Source organism: Chiloscyllium punctatum, chromosome 9 (genome assembly GCF_047496795.1).
Source record: "Chiloscyllium punctatum isolate Juve2018m chromosome 9, sChiPun1.3, whole genome shotgun sequence".
Lineage (NCBI taxonomy): Eukaryota > Metazoa > Chordata > Chondrichthyes > Orectolobiformes > Hemiscylliidae > Chiloscyllium > Chiloscyllium punctatum.
The window spans coordinates 2,974,200-2,998,239 of NC_092747.1; the positions used below are offsets into that span (position 1 = coordinate 2,974,200).

The following is a 24,040-nucleotide window of genomic DNA, read 5'->3' on the forward strand; positions in this document are numbered from 1 at the left end:
CTCAGCACTGACCCTCCGACAGTGCGGTACTCTCTCAGCACTGACCCACCGACAGTGTGGCACTCCCTCAGTGCTGACCCTCACACAGTGCGGCACTCCCTCAGCGCTGACCCTCTGACAGTGCGCTGCTCCCTCAGCACTGACCCTCCGACAGTGCAGCACTCCCTCAGCACTGACCCTCCGACAGTGCGGCACTCCCTCAGTACAGACCCTCCGACAGTGCGGCACTCCCTCAGTACAGACCCTCCGACAGTGCGGCACTCGCTCAGCACTGACCCTCTGACAGTGCGGCACTCCCTCAGCACTGACCCTCACACAGTGCGGCACTCCCTCAGCGCTGACCCTCTGACAGTGCGCTGCTCCCTCAGCACTGACCCTCCGACAGTGCAGCACTCCCTCAGCACTGACCCTCCGACAGTGCGGCACTCCCTCAGTACAGACCCTCCGACAGTGCGGCACTCCCTCAGTACAGACCCTCCGACAGTGCGGCACTCGCTCAGCACTGACCCTCTGACAGTGCGGCACTCCCTCAGCACTGACCCTCCAACAGTGCGGTGCTCCCTCAGCACTGACCCTCCGACAGTGCGGCACTCCCTCAGTACTGACCCTCCGACAGTGCGGCACTCCCTCAGCACTGACCCTCCCTCCGTGCTGCATTGGGAGTACTATGCTCGATATTATGAAAAGCCTTTGCTGTGATCTTCTCCTGTTCCGAGGTTATTCAGGGGATCTGCTGTATTGTTTGTGTTTTGCATTTTTGCCCTTCCATCATAGATTGGAAATATTCCACTGGCACCAAACACAAAACTAATCTGGAAGGATTGGTGTGTGAGTAGCTCCACCCTCTGTCGCTCTGGATTAGTAAATCTGTGATAAACACTGCCCTCCAGGTGTTTTGCTGCTGTCTCCCTGGTGACAGGTGGAAGATCATCTTTCAGGTGAGACTCTTGTGTCATTGTCAGAGCCCATCCGGGGAACAGTTTGCCTGCCAGCAGCTTGGTCCCTGCCTCTCGCTCGAGCTGCAGTATATTTATCTCTTCATGTCAGCCCGCAGCTCCTTACACTTATTCTAAATGAGACTTCTCAAAAAATGGGCCAATTACTTGAAGAGCACAGACAGCATCGGACAGGAAATAAAACCATCTGGAACTCCACAGGTGAGACGGCTTTGGGGAAGGTGAGGGGTTGTGGGTGTTTAATCAATCCAGTTTGAATCTTTAACGCCCCCCCCCATCAACTTTTCAATCATTTCAACGATCACTTGAAAGCGAGTCAAGCAGGTCGAGAGTAGGTGGAAGTTCGACACAGAGTTACTGAGACTGAAACGCCTTTGGTGGAAAATGGTTTGAAATACTTCACTGACTATGAGGAAATCAATGATCCTGGAGCTATTAACGATGCAGAGATTGCAGGAGAGAAGGAGTGACTTTGACTGTTCTTTAACCCTCAAACATTGGCGACTCTTGTGCTCTGCTTGATAATTGCAAATCCAGAGAGAGTATCAACTGCACAAGCTAATGTGGGGTGGGAGGTGGTGAACAGAGGAGCTGCCAGGTCTAGTTTCAGCTTGCCTTTAGAGATAAGCTATTTGTTTTTCTCTTCGAAGACGTGGGGTTGACCTGTGGTCAAGAAGGCTGCTATATTAATGCAATTCCTTCCCATCTGGTATTTTCTGATTGAGAGAAGGTTTGGGAAAGTGTTTGGAGAACACAATCTTTGCCTCATATGCAGCATGTCACTGCAAGTGACTCACTAAATTCTAATTGAAGCTATGAATGTGGACAGATCCGATCTCTCTGCTCATGCCTGAGCATGACATGGCTAACAAGATACAGAAGAAACTAATTTCTGGTAACCAGTTAGAACAGGAAAGTGAACTCTCTGCAGCATCAGCAAACATCTATAGCTGCCATCCGCTCGGGAGAAAGAAAGATTTTATGCAAGAAAGGTGGCCATTCACCCATCATACCTGTGCTGGCTATTTGGCAGAGCTGTCCAGTTATCCCCACTCCCCTTACTTTTCACCAGCTGTCCCTCCCCTCTTAGCCCAGTACATATTCTCTTTGTAATTATTTATCCAATCTGCAATTTCCTTTTGAAAGTTGTTGTTAAATCTGCTTCCAATGTCCTTTCAGGCAGTGCATTCCACATCACAATAATTTATCATTTTAAAAATAAGAAAGACTTGTGGAGTCATAGAGATATACAACACAGAAACACGCTCTTCAGTCCAACCTGTCCATGCTGACCAGATATCCTAAATTAATCTAGTCCCATTTGCCAGCAATTGGCCCATATCCCTCTAAACCCTTCCTGTGCCCATCCAGATGCCTTTTAAATGTTGTAATTGTACCAGCCTCCACCACTTCCTCTGGCAGCTCATTCCATACACACACCACCCTCTGTGTGAAAAAGTTGTCCCTTAAATCCCTTTTAAATATTTCCCCTCTCACCTTAGACCTCTACCCTCCAGACTTGGACTCCCCCACCCTGAGGAACAGACCTTAATTATTCACCCTATCCATGCCCCTCATGCCTTATATTTATGTAACTCCTTTCACAGCCATAGGATGTCCCAAAGCCTGTTCCAGCCAATGGAAGACCTTGCCTTGTATAGTCATTGCTGTAGAAAACATAGAAGCCAGTTTAAGCCCAGCAATCTCCCACTTGGTTCAATCAGACACAAATACCCAAACCTCCACTTACACAACATCCTCAAATCCCCAAGACCTCCCAAAGAGGTTGGCACTGCTGCCTCATAGCGCCAGGGACCTGGGTTTGATTCCAGCCTCGGGTGACTGTCTGTGTGGAGTTTGCACATTCTCCCCGTGTCTGCGTGGGTTTCCTCCGGGTGCTCCGGTTTCCACCCACAGTCCAAAGATGTGCAGGTTAGGGTGGATTGGCCCGGGGAAACGCAGGACTATGGGGATAGAGTAAGGGGCTGGGTGGGGTGGGATGCTCTTCAGAAGGTTGGTGCAGACATGATGGACTGAATGGCCATTTCCAAACTGTGGGGATTCTTTCAAAATATTCTTGTTGAATGTTAAATTCTGGGAAGTGATCACAGTTCATCCAGCACCTGTGGATCTGTGCACCAGCATCTTCAACAGGGAATCAAGAGGAACTATGATCAAAACTAATGAGTTAGATTATGAGAAGTGAGATCTCAGTCAATCCTGTTAAAACCAACTGATTTAGGGATATTGAGTATCCGAGCTGGCAGGTCGTGTTATAATTGTACAAGAGTTTGGTTCGGCCGCATTTAGAATACTGTGTACAGTTCTGGTCGCCACATTACCAAAAGGATGTGGACACTTTGGAGAGGGTGCAGAGAAGGTTTACGAGGATGTTGCCTGGTATGGAAGGTGCTAGCTATGAGGAGAAGTTGAGTAGGTTAGGATTGTTTTCATTAGAAAAAAGGAGATTGAGGGGGGGCCTGATTGAGGTCGACAAAATCATGAAGGGTGTAGACAGGGTAGATAGAGACAAGCTTTTTCCCAGGGTGAAGGATTCAGTAACGAGAGGTCACACTTTCAAGGCAAGAGGTGGAAAGTTTAAGGGGGATACACGCAGCAAGTACTTTACACAGAGGGTGGTGGGTGTCTGGAACACGTTACCAGCAGAGGTGGTAGAGGCAGGCACGGTAGATTCATTTAAGGGGAATCTGGACAGATACATAAGTAGGTGCAGAGGGATACAGATGCTTAGAAATTGACCGACAGGTTTAGGCAGTACATTTAGATCAGCTCAGGTTTGGAGGGCCGAAGGGCCTGTTCCTGGGCTGTAACGTTTCTTTGTTGTTTGTTTACACATTTATTTAGGATGCTGAGACTTCCTGTTTCACAAGTGCATTGTCAGAATGGCTCAGCTAAGTGCTCTCTGAATGTAGGGTTGACGTGTCTTTAGCAGAATATAAGGCTGCTCTCTCATTAGAGAGAGATGATTGGTGATGGCTTAGCCTGAGATTCACCACACTTCAAGTAAGAGGAAAGGTTTGACAAGGAAAGTCCTTAGTTGTAACCAAAGCTAATGCAGAAATTGAACCCACATTCTGGCATTACTCTGTATTTCAAATCAGCTGTCCAGCTAGCTGAACTTGACATAACTCCCCAGAGGCCAGTATCCCATCACCAAGTCCCTGACACTGTTCCAGCTCCCTCAGAGCCAGTTCTCAGAGTGAACAGAACCACTGACCCTCCTATTGCTATCTGTCAGCCAGGATTCCCTGATTGATCCAGGCTAACGGCCCAGTCAGGGAATTCAATTCTATAACGTCCACCTGGTTGACCTCGCTCCAATCACTACAGAGCTATCCAAATCAACCACTCTTTATTCTGATAGTGTAGGGATTCTGAATTTGATCTTGCTCTGTGAGCTGAGACTATCATCTGATCTAAAGTGCAGCACAACAGACTGCAAAGTGGCCAAATGTGATGTCATCAAAGTATTTTCCAAATGATGAGCAGCTTGGAACTGTGGAGGAGTGGAGAGACTCAAGGATTTGAAAACTAGAGGACAAATGATAACTAAAGAGCTGAATTAACAGGAAAACAGAAGTATAACAGCGAGGAGATGAAGTTTGGGTTATATAAAGCACCATATCACAGGATGGAGATATTAAACCTAGAGAGAGTCCCCAGAATGAGCCCAGTGATGAAAGGGTTAAATGACGAGGATAGGTTACATTCTTTCCATTTCAGAAGCATGAGCTATTTCAGATTATTAAAAGATTTGATCGAAACTATTATTACCATGCCACCCTATAGTGATTCATGTTAAGTTCAGCAACCTGGTCCTTGCTTTCTGTCAATCTCGGCTGTCATCATTTGCACCTTTTCCTAAGTCGTCTTCCTTCCAATGAACTGCAAAGGTAGCCCAGGACCTGATGATCTGCAGCCTTAGGTTGTCAAAGGATAGACCACAGAGATGCTGGAAATATTAGCTTTGATCTTACACAATTCCTAGTTACACAAAGATTAAAAATTAGCAAACCTAACCACACAATTTAAGAAAAGAATAAGGTTTAAAAAGGAGGATCTAAATGGAGTATAAAAGTAGGGAAGTGTTATTGTAAATGCATAAGGCATTGGTGAGACTGTATCTGCAGTACTGGACAGTTTTAGATGTTATTCAGAGAGGGTTCCCTAGATTGATTCCAGAGATGAGGGGTATGTCTTATGAGGAGAGAATGAACAGTTTGGGTCGATACTCTGCAGAGTTTAGAAGAATGAGAGATCAAATGGCGGCATGGCCTCACAGCACCAGGGACCCAGGTTCGATTCCTGCCTCGGTCGACTGTCTGTGTGGAGTTTGCATATTCTCCCCGTATCTGCATGGGTTTTCTCCGGGTGCTCCGGTTTCCTCCCACAATCCAAAGATGTGCAGGTCAGATGAATTGGCCATGCTAAATTGCCTTCCCCACTAGTGTTAGTGTTAGCAGGGAAATGGTTCTGAGTGGGTTACTCTTCGGAGGGTCGGTGTGGACTGGTTGGGCCGAAGGGCCTGTTTCCACACTGTAAGTAATCTAATCTAATCTAATCTAACTGAGGTATGTAAGATGCTAAAGGGAATTGTCAAAGTAGATGTAGAAAGGATGGTACTTTATGTGGGACAATCTGGAATAAGAGGTCATAGTTCTAAGATTGGGGGGGCAAGTTTAAAACAGGGATGAGGAGGATCGGCTTCTCTCAAAGGGTCATCAATCTGTGGGATTCACTCCCCCAGAGTGCAGTGATTGCTGGGATACTGAGTAAATTTAAGGAGGACAAAGAGAGATTTTATAATTAGGAACAGGTTAAAAGATTATGGGAATGGGCAGAAAAGTGGAGTTGAGATCAAGATGAGATCAGCCATGATTGTATTTAATTGGGAAAGCAGGCTTAAGGAGCTGAATGGCCTATTCCGACTTATATTCTTACAGCAAGGCTGGTCTGCCCAGTAAGGCAGCATCTGAGGAGCAGGAAAATCAATGTTTCGGGCAAAAGCCCTTCATCAGGGCTGATCCTGATGAAAGGCTTTTGCCCAAAACGTCGATTTTCCTGCTCCTCAGATGCTGCCTGACCTGCTGTGCTTTTCCAGCACCACTCTAATCTTGACTCTGATACTCCAGCATCTGCAGTCCTCACTTTTTTCTGGTTAGCCCAGTGTCAGTTGTATATACACAATGCTGAAATCTTTGAAAAATCAAAATATTAATCAGAGTCAATCCAGATTTATGGAAGGGAAATTGTATTTGACAGATTGCAGTAACTAAGTCAACTCTTTCCAGCACCAGCAAGTGTCTGTGCTCACAGGAGAGAAAATGACATGGCGTTTTAGACAGAAAGTATTCTACAACATGCTAAAACCTTACTTGAGCCGTTGGTGGTGCTTTGAAATAGCTATTGAATTATGAGACATGTTGTGACAGTGCAGTTGGAAAGTCCAAATATGATTCAGCAGTATCAACATAGGTTTGAAAAAAATAAATCATGTTTGATAAATATCGTAATATGGATAAAGGGAGCTGTTGGCCAAAGTGTATTTCAGTTTTTAAAATGCAATGAATAAGGTGCCATATGAGAGGTTATTACCTAAAAGAAAACCCATGGGATTGGGGCTAAAATATTGACATGGATCAAGGATTGGGAATGGACAGGAAACAAAGGATAGAAGCAAATGGGACATTTTTGCATTAGCAGGTTATAACTAGCTCTTTATAACCAGGATTAGACTTTGGTCTCAAGTATTTCCAGCTTACATTAATAACTTCAACAAAGGAACAGAGTAATATATTCCTGTTTGCTGACAATACAAAATAAATTGGGAGAATAATCTATGAGGAGTGCACTAAGGAAATAGAGAACATGAGCAATTTGGGAGGAATATGGCAACTGGAACATAGTATGGCAAACTCTGAAAATAATCAGTTTGTTAAGAAAAATTTTTAAAAACGCAGTGTGAGACTGCTTAGTGAGAGACTTGGAAATGTTGACATTCAAAGGGAAACCCTCCCAGATTCCAAAGGTGACCATCTCGGGAGTTTTGTCTGATTCCAGTCAGTGGGTAGGCAACTGTCAAAACTGATCAGTACCCAGAATCCTCTGCAGCAGTAAGGGAAGGATTTGAACAAGTTGCTGTCTTGGGATTTCCTTATATTCTCTCTGTCTCTGATAAGAACATAAGAATTAGGAGCAGGAAGAGGCCATCCAGCCCATCACACCTACCCTTCCTCTCAATAATTCATGGCTGATCATTTGTGGCCTCACCTCTGCTTACCCTCCTGCTCACCATAGCCATTAATTCCTTTACTGTTCAAAAGTCTATCTGTCTTTGCCTTAAAAACATTCAATGAGATATTCAAAGTTTGTGAGAAGATTTGTAGCTCGGGTGCTCGATGTTGTGCTTCTGTTCGCCGAGCTGGGAATTTGTGTTGCAGACGTTTCGTCCCCTGTCTAGGTGACATCCTCAGTGCTTGGGAGCCTCCTGTGAAGCACTTCTGTGATCTTTCCTCCAGCATTTATAGTGGCCTGAGGATGTTACCTAGACAGGGGACGAAACGTCTGCAACACAAATTCCCAGCTCGGCGAACAGAACCACAACATTCAATGAGGTAGTCTGAACTGGGCAGGGAATTCCACAGATTCACAACACTTTGGGTGAAGAAGTTCCTCCTCAACTCAGTCCGAAATCTGCTCCCCGATATTTCAAGGCAATGCTCCCTAGTTCTAGTTTCACCCATTAGTGGAAACAACCTCCCTGCTTCTATCACATCCATTCCCATCATCATTTATATGTGATTCTATAAGAATTCTATAAGATCCTACCTCATTCTCCTAAATTCCAATGTGTATTGTCCTGATCTATTCAGCCTCTCCTCATAAGCCAATTTCCTCAACTCCGGAATCATCCAAGTGAACCCCCTCTGCACCCCCTCCAGTGCCAGTCCATCCTTTCTCAAGTAAGAAGACCGAAACTGGACACAGTACTCGAGGTGTGGCCTCACCAGCACCTTGTACAGCCTCAATATTACCTCCCTATGTTTAAACTCCATCCATGTAGGAATGCTGGACAATATTCCATTTGCTTTAACTACCTACTGCATCTGCAGACCAGCCCTCTGTGATTCATGCACAAGGACACCCAGATCCCTCTGCACAGCAGCGTGCTGCTATCTTTCACCCCATTCAAAACTGCTTTTGCAGGAGGCTGCAAGGTTGATTTATTTGGTTGCATCAGATTCAATGATCATGGCCGAGCTTCGTTACAGAGTGAACGCCACATTCAGACACTGGGGTGAAGCTTTCTGAGTGACAACCCCATGAGGGCCACACACCATACCTGGGCCCATCATTGAAGATTCACTTTGAATAGTGAGTGTCAGGCTGCATCACTTGCCCATCTTAGTTGTGACTGTCCTGATATTTGTTGGGTGCTGGGTATGTCAGCTTGAGAGAGCATCTCAGTGACTGGGATTGTGTTCCGCCGTCTGACCTACAGAAGCTGGTTCCCAGCCAACTCTGGACTGACCAGCCTCTCTTCTCTCAGGTCGCTACCACTGTCACATTGACCATGAGGGCCCGGCACCCCACATGCCATTGGTGACTAATGTCACCTTTATTCTCTTTTTAGAAATTTACTGACAACCACCTGAATCCTGGCAGTAGCAGGGAGGTGAGGCAGGCAATGTTTAGGCTGTTGAGGCAGTCCCAGTGCCGACTCCTGCCTGCCCTGGGGGCGGGGGGGGGGGGTGAATTTAGGTTCTTAGCAGCGTCTGCCTCCAGCTCAGGTCCATGGCGATGGTCATGGAACCAGGTTTGAGTCGAGTATGACACCCAAAGGTGAAGTCAGTCTGAGGCAGACTCACGGTGGAGGTGGAGTTCAGTTTGAGTCAGTGCAGTACCTGGCAACATCTATGGTCTCTGAATTGGCAATGTCCACTGAGGACTCATGGTGGCGAGGGTGTTGGTGGAGGTGAGGTGGTGCCAAAGACCTTTGTTCCCACAGCAGTGGTGGAGGGTCTTGTGCCTAGTCACCAGGCCCATGGCCCCATAGAGAGCACTTAACAAAAAGGACTGTGAAGTTGACCTTTATTTCCTGACCTCTCTGCCTTTAGAGTCTATGTTCTGGTTTATCTTTCTGTTTTTTAAGAAAGTGCCAGATAATGGCAACACTATGCAACACTCTTCACTGTATTTTATAACAAAGTTTATAAACTAGTTTCCTGCTAGTTTGTCTAATGTGGTACCAGCAAAACTAACATCATTTACAAGATACCACGCAAGAACTGTAAAAAAACACTACTTCAGACACACTAGCAGGAAATTTCCTACCAGGATACATGAACACCAACTGGCCACCAAAAGACACGACCCACTCTCACTGGTTTCTATACATACAGACAAAGGACACCACTTTGACTAGGACAACACACACATCCTAGGGCAGGCGAAACAAAGACACGCATGAGATTTCTTAGAGGCGTGGCATTCTAACCAGAATTCCATCGATAAGCACATCGATTTAGATCCTACCTACCTTCCCTCGGAAAAAAGAACCAGAAATGCCAAAACCCACTTTAAGAAGCCAAGACCTGTAGAGAGGCAGAATGTACCACCAGCACTTCACCAGAGACTCTCACTGATGAGGTTACTGAGTATGGGGACAAAATGTCTGTAAATAAACCTTCAAGCTCAGCGAGCTAACTTACCTACATATCATCAACCTGAGCTACAAATCTTCTCAAAAATTGCTAACTCATAGTAATGTGGTTGCCTCATAACTGTCCTCTGAAATGACCAAGTGCGCCACTTTGGTCAAGGACAGTTAGGGATCTGCAGTAATATACTGGCATTGTCACATCTTATGAAAAAAGGGGAATCCAGAACACTGAGACATTGTCAGTGTCTAATCATTTATGACTGAGATAAAGAGAAATTCCTTCATTCAGCATGTTGTGACTTTTTAGAATTCTCTGCTCCCGATGGTTGTTGATGCTCCTTCATTGACAACATTCAGGACAAAGTTGGATGGTTTTTGCGCAGTAAGAGTTTCAGGAATGTGTGGACAGTGCAAACATTGTCTGAGGTGGAAAATAAGCTGGGATTGTGAATGGTAGAGCACTCTCAAGAGGTTGAAGGCCTGAGTCCAGCCCCAATTTCTTACCTTGTTAAGTGTTTCAGGTTTGAAATGTACAAAAGGCATTTTGAATGCTCACATTGCCAATCTACTGAACAGAACATTCTTTGCGTGTAAAATAACAGGAACCCAAGTGGGTGGGGGGTCCCAGACAACTGGCATAGTTAGATTTCATCTCCTGTTAATATCCCCCCACCCACCCAATGTTTTTGACATCACCCATGATTTCCGGCATTGATAATGAGCTGCTGGATAAGAACAATAATCCTTTCAGACAGCACTGAGGCAGTACTGCTATCAATATCAGCCTGCAGGTATTTAACAGAAGGCCCTATACTCAGTGCAGAGTCTGTGAAACTGTAGACTGGCATTCCGACTTTCCCCACTTCCGACAAACGCACACCCATCTTGTTATTCATCTCACTGCTACTTCTGACTCTCCCTAAAAATTGAAAATTGAACCTAATGTATGACCACATTCCTTTTGTTCCTGCCCTTCATCATTCCAGTCAAAGAAAGATTCTTGTGCTTTCTTCATCAATATCGATCCTTGGTTAGCATTCTCATTGCCAGTTTAAGGATCATCGAGTCCTGCAGCACAGAGACAGGCCCTTCGGCCCAAACTGGTCCATACTGACCAAACTGTCCATCCACGCTAACCCCATTTCCCTGCACTTGGCCCATATCATTCTAACCCTTTCCTATCCATGTATTTGTCCAAATGCCTTTTAAATGTTGTTAATGTACCCGCCTCAACCACTTCTGCTGACAGCTCATTCCATGTGTGTGCCACCCTCTGAGTAAAGACATTGCCCCTCAGGTTCCCTTTTATTCTTTCCCCTCTAACCTTAAACTGATGCCCCTAGTCCTCGATTCCCCAACCCTGGGAAAAAGACTGAGTGCATTCACCCTCTCCATGTCTCTCATGATCTTATACACTTTTATAAGCTCCCCCTTCAGTCTCCTACACTCAAAAGAAAAAAGTCCTAGTTTGTCCAACCTCTCCCTGTAATTCAGACCATCGAGTCCTGGCAACATCCTTGTAAACTTCTTCCACACTCTTTCCATTTTAATAACATCCTTCCTACAGCAAGGTGACCAAAACTGAACACAATACTCCAAGTGTGGCCTGTATCACTGCAACATAAACATCCCAACTCCTATACTCAATGCCCTGACTGATGAAGGTCAGTGTGCCAAAAGCCTCCTTCACTGCCCTGTCTACCTGGGACTTCACTTTCAGAGAATCGTGCACCTGAACTCCAAGGTCCCACTGTCCCACTACACTCCTTAAGCCCCTCCCATTCACTATGAAACTCCTACCTTGATTTGACTTTCTAAAATGCAAGATCTCACACTTATCGAGTTTTGAGAAGATTTGAAATCCAAACATATAAATAGAAAGCAGGAATTTTCAGCATTGCTTCACATGAGGTCCACTGAAGATGTTACCTAGTAGGGTAACAAAACGTCTAGAAATGAACCTTCCAGCTCAGCTAGCAAACGTACATCCAAAACCTCACACTTATCCATATTAAACTCCATTTCCCATTTCTCGGCCCACTTCCCCAGCTGATCAAGGTCCTGCTGCAATTTCTGATAATTTGTGGGTTCAAGTCCCACTCATAGAACGTAGAACATTTCAGCTCAGTCCAGGCCCTTCAGACCTTGATGTTGCGCCAACCTATGGAACCAATCTGAAGCCCATCTGTCCTACACTGTTCCATTTTCATCCATATGTTAATCCAATGACCATTTAAATGCCCTTAAATTTAGCGAGGCTACTACTGTTGCAGGCAGTGTGTTCCATGCCACTATTACTGAGTAAAGAAACTACCTCTGACATCTGTCCTATATCTATCACCCCTCAATTTAAAGCTGTGTCCCCTCATGCTAGCCATCACCATCCGAGGAAAAACGCTCTCCCTGTCCACTCGATCTAACCCTCTGATTATCTTGTATGTCTCTATTAAGTCACCTCTCAACCTTCTTCTCTCTAACGAAAACAGCCTCAAGTCCCTCAGTCTTTCCTCGTAAGACCTTCCCTCCATACCAGGCAACATCCTAGTAAATCTCCTCTGCACCCTTTCCAAAGCTTCCACATCCTTCCTATAATGCGGTGACCAGAACTCTACGCAATACTCCAAGTGCAGCCGTACCAGAGTTTTGTACAGCTGCAGCATGACCTCATGGCTTCAAAACTTGATCCCTCTATCAATAAAAGCTAACTTATGTATGCCTTCTTAACAACCCTGTCAACCTCAGTGGCAACGTTCAGGGATCGATGTACATGGCCCAGTACTCTGTATTTCTGTTGCTCCTTCGAAAGTGAATCACCTCACACTTTTCCACATTAAACTCCATTTGCCACCTCTCAGCCCAGCTCTGCAGCTTATCTATGTCTCTCTATAACCTACAACATCCTTCAGCACTGTCCACAACTCCACCGACCTTAGTGTCATCCGCAAATTTACTAACCCACCCTTCTACGCCCTTATCTCGGTCATTTATAAAAATGACAAACAACAGTGGACCCAAAACAGATCCTTGCGGTACACCACCAGTGACTGAGCTCCAGGATGAATATTTCCCATCAACCACCACCCTCTGTCTTCTTTCAGCTAGACAATTTCTGATTCAAACCACTATATCACCCTCAATCCCATGCCTCTATATTTTGTACAGTAGTCTACAGTGGGGAACCTTATCAAGCGCCTTACTGAAATCCATATACACCACATCAACCACTTTACCCTCATCCACCTGTTTGGTCACCTTCTCAAAGAATTCAATAAGATTTGTGAGGCATGACGTACCCTTCACAAAACCGTGTTGACTATCCCTAATTAACTTCTTCCTCTCTAGATGATTATAAATCCTATCTCTTATAACCTTTTCCGACACTTTACCCACAACAGAAGTAAGGCTCACTGGGCTATAATTACCAGGGTTGTCTCTACACCCCTTCACTCAAAGACTTGAGCCCATTAACCTGACAAGGGGGGCACAGCATTGTTGGAGGGTCAGTACAGAGGGAGTGCTACGCTATCGGAGGGTCAGTGCTGAGGGAGCACCACACTGTCAGAGATTCAATGCTGAAGGAGTAGTCAACTGTTGGGAGGTCAGTGCTGAGGGAGTGTCGCACTATCGGGTGCTGCACTGTCAGATGGGCACTCTGAGGGACTGCTGTATTGTTGGAGGGGGAGCTCTGAGGGAGTGCTGTATTGTCGGAGGGGGATCTCTGAAGGAGTGCTGTATTGTCGGAGGGGAATCTCTGAGGGAGTGCTGTATTGTCGGAGGGGAATCTCTGAGGGAGTGCTGTATTGTTGGAGGGGAATCTCTGAGGGAGTGCTGTATTGTTGGAGGGGGATCTCTGAGGGAGTGCTGTATTGTTGGAGGGGGATCTCTGAGGGAGTGCTGTATTGTTGGAGGGGGATCTCTGAGGGAATGCTGTATTGTTGGAGGGGGTGTTCTGAGGGAGTGCTGTATTGTTGGAGGGGGATCTCTGAGGGAGTGCTGTATTGTCGGAGGGGAATCTCTGAGGGAGTGCTGTATTGTTGGAGGGGGAGCTCTGAGGGAGTGCTATATTTTCAGAGGTGCTGCTTGATATTGAATTGAAGTCCACCTGGCCCCTGAAGTGGGGAAACGTTGGACTCGAAACATTAAATCTGTCTCTGCAACCACAGATGCTGCCAGAATTGCTGAGTTTCTCCAGCATTTTCTGTTTTTATATGATGAAAGAGTTCATGGCCCTGATTTGAAAGAATAAGAATGTTCTCCCTGTTGTATATGGACTAAGTCTTATCTCTCCCCTAACATCACTGAACAAACACGTGGAGCAGTGTAGGTTGGATGGGCTTCAGACTGGTTTCACAGGTCAGCGTAACATCGAGGGCTGAAGGGCCTGGACTGTGCTGGAATGTTCTATAAAATCTCTGATCAACATCTGACTGCTGTCTGTGAGAGGTTGCTATGCGCTAATTGAGTGTCAAGTTTGTAGTCTTATAACAATAACTGCACCCTAAAATATCCTGCATTTGTGAAAGGTGCAAGGTTCAGTCTTCCTTTGAGATAATATTCATTGTACTGTGTGATGCTCACGTTGCAGTCACCTCTTACGTAAGCAATTGACAACGTCGGAAACAATTACATACGTCATCAGGAAGATCTGTGGGACACACTTACAAAAGGAACACAAGAATTTCAGCTGGGTTTTGGTCAGATCCAGGAATAATGTAAAAGACACACCTGTATGACACAGATCCACTGGAGATATTAAGAGGGTGGGGCAGATTGAATTATCTGCTTAAAATAGATAAGGAACAATTAAAGAGTCTAAATTTACATCAAGTGCTTGTCTCATTCCTCTTTGGGCTTTTGTGGCTCAGTGTTTATGTCCCTATTTCTGACCCAGGGGATCAGGCTCAACTCCTTCCTTCACCAAAGGTCTGGGATAACATCTCCTAACAGATTGATTGGAAAGTAATTTGATTTATTTATTATTATCACATATACCTAAGCAGAGCGAAAAGTTTTGTTTTGCGTGTAGTACAGGCAGATCATACCATACAAAGGCACAAAGACGATGGGGTGCTTGTACAGAGTGAGGAGTACAGAGTGACGGCTGCAAAAAAGGTGCACAAAAGGCAAAGATCAACATTAGATTTAAAATTTCAGAAGTCCATTCAGAAATCGAATAACAGCGGATGAAAATGCTATTCTTTAACCTATTGGTATGTGTTTAAGTTTTTGTATCATCTGACTAAGGGAAGAAGTTGGAACAGATAACGATTGGGGTGAAAGGTGTCTTTGATGATGTTGGCTGCCTTTCTACAGCAACAAGAAGTGTGGTTGGAGTTAATGGATGGGAGGTTGGCTTGCGTAATGGACTGGGCTGTGGTCTCAACTTCCTGTAGTTTCCTACAGTCCTGGCAGAGCAGTTGCTGTACCAGGCTGTGATGCGTGCAGATAGAATGCTTTCTATGGTGCATCTGTAAAAGTTGGGGAGGATCCTTATGGACATGCTGAATTTCCTTAGCCTTCTGAGGAAGAAGAGTCGTTGTTGTGCCTTCTTGACTGTCACATCAATGTGGCTAGTCCAGGGAGATTGTTGGTGCTGGTCACTCTGAGGAATTTGAAGCTCTTGACCATCTCAACCTCAGCTCTGTTGATGTAGACAGGGGCGTACCCTCCTCCTTGCTGCCTGAAGTCGATGATCAGCTCTTTAGTTTTGCTGACATTGAGGGAGAGCTTGTTATCTTTGCACCACGTCACCAAGCATTCTCTCTCTTTCTTTTATTCTGTGTCATCATCATTTGATATCCAGCCTACAATGGTGGTGTTGTCAGTGAACTTGGAGATGGAGTTCAGATTAAATTTGGCCACATGGTCATGTGTGTACAGGGATTACAGTAAGAGGCTGAGTATGCAGCCTTGTGGGGCACCAGTGTTGAGGATTGTCATGGAGAAGGTGCTGTTGCTTAATCTCACTGACTGTGGTCTCTGGATGAGGAGGTCAAGGATCCAGTTGCAGTAGGCCTCGGAGACTGGAGATTAGTTCGGTTGGAATTATGGTGTTGAAGGCGGAGCTGTAGTCAGTAATTAGAAGCCTGACATAGGTATCCTTGTTACACAGATGTTCCAGGGATGTGTATAGGCCTGAGGAAATAGAACATAGAACATAGAACAGTACAGCACAGAACAGGCCCTTCAGCCCACGATGTTGTGCCAACCACTGATCCTCATGTGTGCACCCTCAAGTTTCTGTGACCATATGCATGTCCAGGAGTCTCTTAAATGTCCCCAATGACTCTGCCTCCACAACTGCTGCTGGCAACGCATTCCATGCTCTCACAACTCTGTGTAAAGAACCCGCCTCTGACATCCCCTCTATACTTTCCTCCAACCAGCTTAAAACTATGACCCCTCGTGTTAGTCATTTCTTCTGTGGGAAATAGTCTCTGGCTATCGTCTCTATCTATGCCTCTCATAATCTTGTATACCTCAATTAGGTCCCCTCTCCTCCTCCTTTTCTCCAATGAAAAAAGTCCGAGCTCAGTAAACCTCTCCTCATAAGATAAGCCCTCCAGTCCAGGCAGCATCCTGGTAAACCTCCTCTGAACCCTTTCCAAAGCATCCACATCTTTCCTACAATAGCGTGACCAGAACTGGACGCAGTATTCCAAGTGGGGTCTAACCAAAGTTTTATAGAGCTGCAACAAGATCTCACGACTCTTAAACTCAATCCCCCTATTAAAGAAAGCCACAACACCATATGATTACTTAACAACCCTGTCCACTTGGGTGGCCATTTTAAGGGATCTATGTACCTGCACACCAAGAGCCCTCTGTTCCTCCAAACTGCCAAGAATCCTATCCTTAATCCTGTACTCAGCTTTTAACTTCGACCTTCCAAAATGCATCACCTCGCATTTATCCAGGTTGAACTCCATCTGCCACTTCTTAGCCCATCTCTGCATCCTGTCAATGTCCAGCTGCAGCCTACAACAGCCCTCTATACTGTCAACGACACCTCCAACCTTTGCGTCATCTGCAAACTTGATGACCCATCCTTCAATCCCCTCATCCAAGTCATTAATAAAAATTACAAACAGTAGAGGTCCAAGGACAGAGCCCTGTGGAACACCACTCACCACAGACTTCCAGGCAGAATATTTTCCTTCTACTACCACTCGCTGTCTTCTGTTGGCCAGCCAATTCTGTATCCAGACAGCTAAGTTCCCCTATATCCCATTCCTCCTGACCTTCTGAATGAGCCTACCATGGGGAACCTTGTCAAATTCCTTGCTGAAGTCCATATACACCACATCCACAGCTCGACCCTCATCAACGTTTCTAGTCACATCCTCAAAGAACTCGATAAGGTTTGTGAGGCATGACCTGCCCCTCACAAAGCCGTGTTGACTGCATTTAATGAAGCCATGCTCTTCCAGATGGTCATAAATCCTATCCCTCAGAATCCTTTCTAACACCTTGCAGACGACAGACGTGAGACTTACTGGTCTGTAATTGCCGGGGATTTCCCTATTTCCTTTCTTGAAGAGAGGAATTACATTTGCCTCTCTCCATGGTTGTGGAAATACATATCTAACTCTTTTTCTGTGAGTATCAGTTTTAAAATGTTGTTAAGAGGATGTGGGTGTCACTGGTAACACTCGCATTTATTGCCCATCCTAATTGAACTGGAGTCTAGATTAGAGTGGTGCTGGAAAAGCACAGCAGGTCAGGCAGCATCCAAGGAGCAGGAAAATCGACATTACGGGCAAAAGCCCTTCATTAGGACCGGCTGTGCTTTTCCAGCACCACTCTAGTCTAGACCCTGACCTCTAGCATCTGCACTCCTCACTTTTGCCTAATTGTACATGAGTTGCATAACTTGTTATTCATTTCAGAAGTAAGTTAAGAGTCAAACACATTGCTGGGTCTGGAGTGACATGTCGGCCAGAGCAGGTAAACATGGCAGACGTCTTTCCTTATGCCATAAAAAGCCCCATCAGATTCTCTCATGCCCTTTAAGGAAAGATGTCTGTTACGTTTACCTGCTCTGGCCGACATGGATCTTAGTTACATGGTCACTAATACGCCAGTGTTTAATTCCAGACTTTACTGAATTCAAATGTCACCTTTTGCGATGGTGTGATTCAAACATACATAGGCTGGGGTATGGGATAACCAACCCAGTGATATTGCAGTGTCAGAGTCATACAGTCATACAGCACAGAACAGACCCTTCGGTCAACCGAGGTTCCCAAACTAAACTTGTCCCATTTGCCTTTGTGTGCCCCACGTCCTTGCAGACCTTTCCTATCATGTAGCTATCCCAATGCCTTTTAAATGTTGTAACTACATGTTGAATCATGTTTGATTCTGGGCCAACTAAACGTTCAATAGGAACTGAACAATAACTGGAGAGAAAATATTGAAGGTGATAGTGAAACGATGGATCACATACAATTTACAGGAGAGAACCATACCAGACATATCGAAACAATCTTTGCAGGATTTATGCCCCATATTTCTCACCACCTCATCCTGACAGTATAACCTCCCTATTACATTCTCCCTAATTTCCATTACAGAAACCCCCCCATCTTTCACTCATTAAATCTACAGTATTTTTAACATCCCAGTTTTGTTTTGTGGGAAACTCCTGGAGAGGTGCCCTGGAGCTGAGATAAGCGATCTCCAACATCAACAATCATCTTCCTTTGTGTCAGGTATGACTACAATCAGCAGAGAGTTTACCCCTAATTCCACTGACTCTGGATTTGTTAGGGCTCCTCAATGCCACACTCAGTCAAGTGCAGCCTTAATGTGAAGTGCCGTCCCTCTCCCCTCCCCTCAGGAATGCAGCTCTTTGGTCCATGCTTGAACCAAGGCTGTAACAAGGTCAGGAGCTGAGCTGCCCCGACAAAACATAAACTGGGGAGCACCACAAACTGGCATCAGAGTGATTTTTAAAAATTAATTTCTGGGATGTGGATATCGCTGCCTGGGCCAGCATTTATTGGTTGCCCCTGAAGAAGGTAGTGGTGTGTTCTCGTCTTGAACCACTGCAGTCCACGTATTGCAGGTAGGCCCACAATGCTGCCAGGGAGAGAGCTCTGGGTTTTAACCCAACAAGACTGAAAGAAAGACGATATATTTCCAAGTCAGGCTGGCATGTGGCTGGGAGGGGAAACTGCAGTCACTGATGTTCCCATCAATCCACTGCCCCTGTGCCCCTAAGGTAGCTGGAAGGTGCCATCCATGGGAATTTGATGAATTTGTGCAAGAAATCTTGTCGAAGGCAATTATTTTTAAAAGCCTGTACAAACATAATATGACTCACCTCTGGAGCAGGTGGAACTTGACCCAGCCCTCTGGCCCACAGGTAAGGACACTACCAGTGTGCCTCAAGAATCCTTTTCCTGTCGATGGTACCCACTATGGCCATTGTATCAGTAATGGAGGCAGTGAATGTCCAAGTGCTGAGTGTGCTTTTGAATCAAGATAGCTGCTTTATCCTGGGGTGGAGCTCCTTCAATGCTGTTGGAGCTGCACCCATCCAGAACACAGTCAGTACTCCATTTTCTGTTTATGGTTGTTCACCCAACAAGCCTTGCTTACAACACAAGATCTTGAGAACAATCATGTTCTGTGAACATATCCAATGTATCATCTCCTATTAGATGCCAAATGGAGTCCACGGTCCCCAGAACAAGTTCATAAAGTGCTCAATGTGGGACGTGCCCTGATGACCACTCCTAGTACCATTCCTATTTCCCACCTCGACCAGCACGTGGCACTGGGTAAGGGTTCACTGTTACCAATCTTCCTTTATCCTTGCTGTTTTTTGTATTCAGTCACAGGATGTGGGCATCACTGGCTCAAGTCAGCATTTATTGCCCACAGCCCAGCTCCAAGCAACATAGAACATAGAAACGTACAGCACAGAACAGGCCCTTTGGCCCATGATGTTGTGCTGAGATTTAATCCTAATGTAAAATATAGTAACAACCTACGCAACCGTCAACTCACTGCTATCCATATGCATGTCCAGCAGACACTTAAATGTCCCTAATGACTCTGCTTCCACCACCACGGCTGGCAACGCATTCCATGCATTCACAACTCTCTGCATAAAGAACCTACCTCTGACCTCTCCTTTATACCTTTCTCTTAATATCTTCAAACTATGACATCTCGTACCAGTCAATCCTGCCCTGAGGAAAAGTCTCTGGCTATTGACTCTATCTATTCCACTCATTATCTTGTATATCCCGATCAGGTCTCCTCTCTTCCTCCTTCTCTCCAGAGAGAAAAGTCTGAGCTTATTCAATCTCTCTTCATAAGACAAGTCCTCCAGTCCAGGCAGCATCCTGGTAAACCTTCTTTGTACCCTCTCCAAAGCCTCTGTATCTTCCCTATAGTAGGGTGACCAGAACTGGACACAATATTCCAAGTGTGGTCTCACCAGGGACTTGGAGCTGTAGCAAAACCTCGCGGCTCTTAAACTTGATTCCCGTTAATGAAAGCCAAAACACCGTATGCTTTCTTAACAACCCTATCCACTTAAGTGGCAACTTTGAGGGATCTATGTACCCAGATCCCTCTGTTCCTCCACACTGCCAAGAATCCTGTCTTTAATCCTATATTCAGCATTCAAGTTCGACCTTCCAAAATGCATCACTTCGCATTTATCCAAGTTGAACTCTATCTGCCATTTCTCAGCCCAGCTCTGCACCGTCTATGTTGCGCTGCAGCCTGCAGTAGCCCTCTATACTATCGACAGCACCTCCAACCTTTGTGTCATCTGCAAATTTACTAACCCACCCCTCAACCCCCTCATCCAAGTCATTTATGAAAACTACAAAGAGCAGAGGACCAAGAACAGAGCCCTGCGGGACCCCACTCAACACTGACCTCCAGGCAGAATACTTTCCATCTACAATCACTCTCTGCCTTCTGTCAGCCAACCAATTCTGAATCCAGATATCCAAATCTCCCTGTCTGCCATACTTCCTGACTTTATGAATGAGGTATCCATGGGGAACCCTATTGAATGCCTTGCTGAAGTCCATATACACCACATCCACTGCTCGACCTTCGTCGACCTATCTCGTCACCTCCTTAAAGAACTCAATAAGATTTGTGAGGCATGACCTGCCCCTCACAAAGCCATGCTGACTGCCTTTAATTACACTATGTTTTGCCAAATAGTCATAAATCCTAACCCTCAGAATTCTTTCCAAACCTTTGCTGACCACAGACGTAGTCTGTAATTGCCAGGGATTTCCCTATTCCCCTTCTTGAAAAGAGGAACAACATTCGCCTCCTTCCAATCCTCCGGTACGACTCCCATGGAGAGTGATGAGGCAAAGATCTTCGCCAGTGACTTAGCAACCTCCTTTCTCACTTCCCGGAGCAGCCGAGGATAAATCTGGTCTGGCCCTGGGGACTGATCAATCTTAATGTTTGCCAAAATTTCCAGCACATCAGCTTCATCGATCTTGATCTGGTCAAGCCTGTATCTCAGCTGCTCAAAGTTCTCATTCACAACAAGTTCCCTTTCCTTGGTGAAAACTGAAGCAAAAAATTGCACTTAGTGCTTCCCCTATCTGCTCAGACGTCACGCACAAGTTCCCTCCGCTCTCCCTGATCGGCCCTACCTTCTCCCTGATCATTCTCTTATTCCTCACGTATGAGTGAAATGCCTTTGGGTTCTCCCTAATCCTTCCTGCCAGGCCTTTTTCATGCCCCCTCCTGGCTCTCCTCAGTCCATTTCTGAGCTCCTTTCTAGCAAGCCTGTAACCCTTTAAAGTTGTTCTAGATCCTTCCTTCCTCCACCTTATATAAGCTGCCTTCTTCCTTTTGATGAGAAGCTCCTCTGTTCTCGTCATCCAAGGTTGCTTAATCTTACCCCTTCTTACCTGTCTCAGAGGAACAAATTTGTGCATCACTCCCAATAACTGCTCCTTAAATAGAATCCACATGTCTGCTGTGCCCTTTCTGTGGAACAATTGCTCCCAGTCTGTACTTTCCAACCCCTGTCTGACAGCGTCATAATTTCCTTTTCCCCAATTAAATATCTTGCCATGGTAACTGCTCCTTTCCCTCTCCAAGGTTGTGGTAAATGTGAGGCAGTTATGGTCACTGTCATCAAAGTGATCTCCCACCGCGAGATCTGACACCTGTCCTGGCTAATTGTCGAGCACCAAATCCAAAATGGCCTCTCCCCTCATCGGTCTGTCTACATACTGAGTAAGGAAACCCTCCTGAATATACCTGATAAAAACGGCTCCATCCAAACCACCTGCACTCAGGAGGTTCCAGTCAATATTGGGAAAGTTGAAGTCACCCACAACAACACCCTGCTACTTCTGCATTTTTCCAGAATCTTCAATCTCGTTGCTGCTACTAGGTGGTCTGTAGAAAACCCTCAATGGGGTGGCTGCTCCCTTCCTGTTCCTAACTTCCACTCAAACTGACTCAGTAGACAAACCGTCCTCAACACCCTTCGTTTCTGTCTCTGTGATACACTCTCTGATCAGCAATGCTATATCCCCTCCTCCAGGAAGGATCACTGGAGCTGAAACAGTTCTTGTCACAAATGCTATCAGATCTGCTGAGCTTTTCCAGCAATTTCTATTTTTGTCTTTATTGCTCAGAGGACAGTTGAGAGTCAGTCATATGTAGGTCAGACCAGGTAAGGATGGCAGTTTCCTTCCCTAAATGATATTAGTGAACCAGATGGGTTTTCTTGACAATCAGCAATGATTTTATGGTCATCTTTTAATTCCAGATTTTTACTGACTTCAAATTCCACCATATCCTGCCATGGCAGGATGTGAATCTAGGTCCCCAGAACATTACCCAGGTCTCCAAGTTCAAGAAGGCAGCTTGGTACAACCTTCACAAGGGCAACTAGGGATGAGCAATCAGTGCTGGTCAGCCAGTGATGTACATACCCCAGGAGTGAATTTGAAGAAAATACCAGCATCTCTCCATTGGCCATGGCAGATAGTCTCGATTGACCTCTTAGTTTGGTCCTTGGTACAAAAGTGATAACCTTGTGGTTACTGTTTCTCCCTGCAGGCGAGTTAGGAAACTGATTGTAATCCCCCCAAAAAAGCCATGAATCAATAGTTTATAATTGTTTACCTGTTGCTTGAATCTATTTACTTGTAATAAACAGTAATTCTGGTTTAACCATGAAGTGTAGATAGAGGCCATTGGATCCATTGACTCCCCAAAGAGCATCCCATCCCCATGGCTAATCAACCTAGCTGATGAAGGGCTTATGCCCGAAACGCCGATTCTCCTGCTCCTTGGATACTGCCTGACTTGTGTTTTTCCAGCACCACACTCTTGACTCTGACTCTTTAGCATCTGCAGTCCTCATTTTCTCCTGAAACCTAGCTACATATCCACAGACATTACAGGCAATTTCCCATGGCCAATTCACCTGACCTGCACATCTTTGGAGTGTGGGAGGAAACCGGAGCACCCGGAGGAAACCCATGTAGACACGGGGAGAACGTGCAAACTCCACACAGTCAGTCGCCTGAGGCGGGAATTGAACCCAGGTCCCTGGCACTGCAAGGCAGCAGTGCTAACCACTGAGCCGCCCCACTCCTGCACTGATATAAAAACCTGACTGGATCTTTTTTTTACCAATTGTATATGTCACAGTATCATTCAGTTCTGAACAGGATACCTCAGGATGCATATGTTGGACTTGGTGGGGATGTATTGCAGATTTCCCTAAACTAATCTAATTGCAGCAAGGTGTAACCAGCCACAGTCTTGTTGATGGGTGATGTAACTGAAATAGAATGTTGAAGGTGGAGTGACCAAGCAGCTGCTTTGTCCTCAGTGGTGTCCAGCTGCTTTCCTTACTCTTTCTGAGGTGGGCCTTGCCATCTAGGCCAGCATTTGTGGCCAATCCCATCGTGTCCCATAGAAGGTGGTGTTGGGGAGCTGTCACACATCCCTGACCCACTACAGTCATGATTGTATGTCTGCCTGTGTTTGTGTCTGTGTATCTGCCTGTGTTTGTATGTGTTTGCCTGTGTGTATGTGCGTGTGTGAGTGTATCTGCCTGTTTGTGTGTGCCTGTGTGTGAGCGTATCTGCCTGTGTTTGTATGTGTTTATGTGTGTGTATCTGCCTGTGTTTATGTGTGTGCCTGTATGTCAGTGTATCTCTCTGTGTTTGTGTGTGTGTTTGTGAGTGTATCTGCCTGTGTTTGTATGTGTTTGCCTGTGTGTATGTGCGTGTGTGAGTGTATCTGCCTGTTTGTGTGTGCCTGTGTGTGAGCGTATCTGCCTGTGTTTGTATGTGTTTATGTGTGTGTATCTGCCTGTGTTTATGTGTGTGCCTGTATGTCAGTGTATCTCTCTGTGTTTGTGTGTGTGTTTGTG

The 24,040-nt window shown here is 45.6% G+C and overlaps 1 protein-coding gene across 1 annotated transcript in view; it reads left to right on the plus strand.

Annotated features, from left to right (window-relative positions):
• The first annotated feature begins 927 nt into the window (after nt 1–927).
• The window catches only part of slc6a7 (solute carrier family 6 member 7), an 80,814-nt gene continuing 57,701 nt past the window's right edge, over nt 928–24,040 (plus strand). Inside the window, exon 1 of the mRNA XM_072576702.1 lies at nt 928–1,157. Coding sequence (XP_072432803.1) covers nt 1,074–1,157 — 84 coding nt within the window. The 5' untranslated portion in view covers nt 928–1,073. The remainder of the gene's footprint in view (nt 1,158–24,040) is intronic.